This window comes from Amphimedon queenslandica, unplaced genomic scaffold (genome assembly GCF_000090795.2).
Source record: "Amphimedon queenslandica unplaced genomic scaffold, v1.1 AMPQUscaffold_11793, whole genome shotgun sequence".
NCBI classification, from domain to species: Eukaryota; Metazoa; Porifera; class Demospongiae; order Haplosclerida; family Niphatidae; genus Amphimedon; species Amphimedon queenslandica.
This window is the reverse complement of record NW_003547967.1, coordinates 1-2,969: the sequence shown is the minus strand read 5'-3', so window position 1 is coordinate 2,969 and position 2,969 is coordinate 1. Positions and strand designations below refer to the sequence as shown.

The 2,969-nt window shown below is 35.8% G+C and overlaps 1 protein-coding gene across 1 annotated transcript in view; it reads left to right on the top strand.

Moving 5' to 3' along the window:
- Positions 1–769, top strand: part of LOC109588883 (unconventional myosin-If-like) — a gene marked incomplete at its 3' end in the record, with an annotated part of 3,914 nt that extends 3,145 nt beyond the window's left edge. The window contains exon 4 of the mRNA XM_020004990.1: positions 659–769. Within this exon, the coding sequence (XP_019860549.1) occupies positions 659–769 (111 nt within the window). The remainder of the gene's footprint in view (positions 1–658) is intronic.
- Between the last annotated feature and the right edge of the window lie 2,200 nt (positions 770–2,969).

Here is a 2,969-nt window from a genome sequence, read left to right as displayed (position 1 = left end):
CAGCCCCTCTTGTATCTTTGTAGAGCATTTGTTCTATAGGCTTGTTTTCAATTCAAAATACTGATAGTACATTATTTATTATGCTTGGGATTATTATGGTGTTTTTACAATAATAAAACTCGTAAGTACTGACCTACCTGTGACTGTCTGCTGGTCTACTTCGTTGATAACCAGTTCTGATAGTAGCTATACACCTATCTTTCCACGGAGAAACGATAAAAAGACAAGTTCTGTCCCTTTTTATGACGTGAATGACAGCCAACTGCATAACAAGAAGGCCATTACTGTTGTATTTTGGACACCAAAATGGCGGTTTTGAAATTTTATGAAATTTTTTTCTCATTAGAACAATACGGTCTATTCATGAATATATTTAGCACCAAGAGGTCTATATAAAGCATACACTACACTTTTTACATACATGTACATGTATGTAAAAAGCATACACAATTTACTATACACATGTACATGCATGTACATTCATATGCTCAATGCATCACCAATGAATATAAACTACATGTACTACACTTTTCACATACATGCATGTACTGTACATGTATATACACGCAATACATAAATCCATACACATTGTGCTATGAATGTACATGTACATTCATATATTCAATGCATCACACTTGTAACTCTTAATTTTCTATAGCGTCTGATATATTGTTGAATAAGAAGGAGAGGAAGAGGTTGAGTATTAATAGGAATTTTGTTGGTGATTATCTCGGGTTTGCTGATGATCCTGCCCTACGTACTCTTGTTGGTGAGTCTTTACTTTCAGTTTATTGTTTTGTTTCAGTTTATTGACAATAACAATATGTACAACATATTGTTTGGAGATTTTAGTTTGACTATGTGATTTGAAGAGAAAAATTGTTATGTAGGAAGTTTGATGAATAATTTTCGAGTTATTAGAGTTTTTAAAATTAAGCCAATTTTTAAAAAATACCCAAGGCTATTTAGCCCATTTAAATCAGGTTATCACCCTCAAATCTCATACAAAAAGATACAGTAACACATTAAGTTACACCATGTTTTTTTCCAAAAAATGACTCGAAAATCATTCTAATTTTTTTCTTACTTATTCTGATACATATTGATGTTCTAATGTGCTGTAAAATGTTTGAGCTAATTCCGACAAATATTTTTCGAGTTATAAGCATTTTTTTTAAAAGAGCCAATTTTGAAAAATACCCAAGGCTATAGCCCATGGTTTTTTCCAAAAATGGCTCCAAAATCACCTCAATTTTTTACTACATTTTCTGATACATATTGATGCCCTTATGCTGTGTAGAAAGTTTGAACTAATTCTGGCTTCAATTTTTCAAGTTACGGCCATTTCAAGAAAACGCCAAAATTCTGAAAAATACTTTGTACTATAGCCCATGGTTTTTTCCAAAAAAATGGCTCCAAAATCACCCCAAATGTTTTATTATATTTTCTGATACATATTGATGTCCTTATGCTACATAGAAAGTTTGAGCTGATTCTGACTTAAAATTATTAAGTTACGGCCATATCAAAAAACGCCAAAATTCTGAAAAATACCCTGTACTATTAGTAACGCGGTAGCGTTACTAAGTAGGATTCACCCCCAAACAAAATGGCTGCCGCGACTTTTGCAGCCTTGCTATACCGGGAAAACGAGCTCCTATGCTTACCAGACTTCTTAGAGGACCTTATCTTGACCAGAGGACTCCAATAGTACCACTAGCGTGGCTCTAGACCTTTCCTGGGAGAAAAATCAAAAATCTGCAAACCGGCCGTTTTGTTCAGCCACCTTTTTTTCATCTTCATCATCATGATCTCCTGTCAATCCAGTTGTCGGTCGATATATCAGTATTACCTGGTGATAGAAGGCTAATTCTTATATCATTCTACTCCAACAGGGTATGCGCAGGTCCTTGTCCCCTAGAATCATTCTCCAAGAAAGGAAGAAGTGATACTGTGACTGTTGGATCGCACCAGCTTACCTCATGCCGCCATTTTGTTAATTAAGAAGCATGTGCTCCAAAAATTTGGGCGTGGTCGCGCATGCTCAGATGCAGAACTGGGAACAGCAAGTATTTTTTAACCTAGCTAGGCTAGCTATGCTTGGAATCAAATTGCAATACTTAGTGGAGGTTTCTAGCTAAGAGAAGGTATTAATCTTGCATATATCAAGTGTGTAATGAATTATTTTATTTCAAAAACATAAAACAATTAATTAATGTTATAATACTAATGATATATGAACTTGACAACATAGGCGGCTGCAGGGGCAGGCATTGAGGGCAATGCCCTACTAGAATTTCTAACCGGAAGATGACATCATCATAATTAGCAGTTAATTAATAGTTATTTAGTAATTATGACATGGTTTAATTCATCATTATAGCTAATTTTAATGACAAAAACTACATTATTTTGCTTAAAAAAGTGATAATTAGTAGAGAATAAGCTGCTAACTGCATGGTTTATTCACAGGAAGCCAGCCAGCCACTTGATAGGTCCATATCTATGGCCACCTCAGGAAGACATAATCTACAGTAACCTGCAGCTAGAACAACTGACTCTTTCATATAGCAGCTTCATTATTAATCATCATAGTCAGCTAGGACTCATTGAACAGCTAAATCACCTAGCTACTGATACTCTGTATTGAAAGAGGCCTTTTAGGTACTGAATTTTCTCCTCTTGAATACAAGAATGGCAGGGTAACTCTTCATTGAGAAGTTCAGAGCCTTTTTCAACTGAATTTTGTCACTAAGTGCCGAAACAGAAGTCTTTAGAGACTTAAACTCAAGAGCAAGACATGTGGGTGTGGTCATGGCCACACCTACTTTTTGACCACTCCCACTTTCAGCCACACCTTTGCCCTACTTGCACTGAAATCCTGTAGCCGCCTATGCTTGACAACAGGAAGAGCCTGCAGGAATAGCTACAGGATTGCTGGGAAGATAGAGCTTCTTGAACAAGGATCA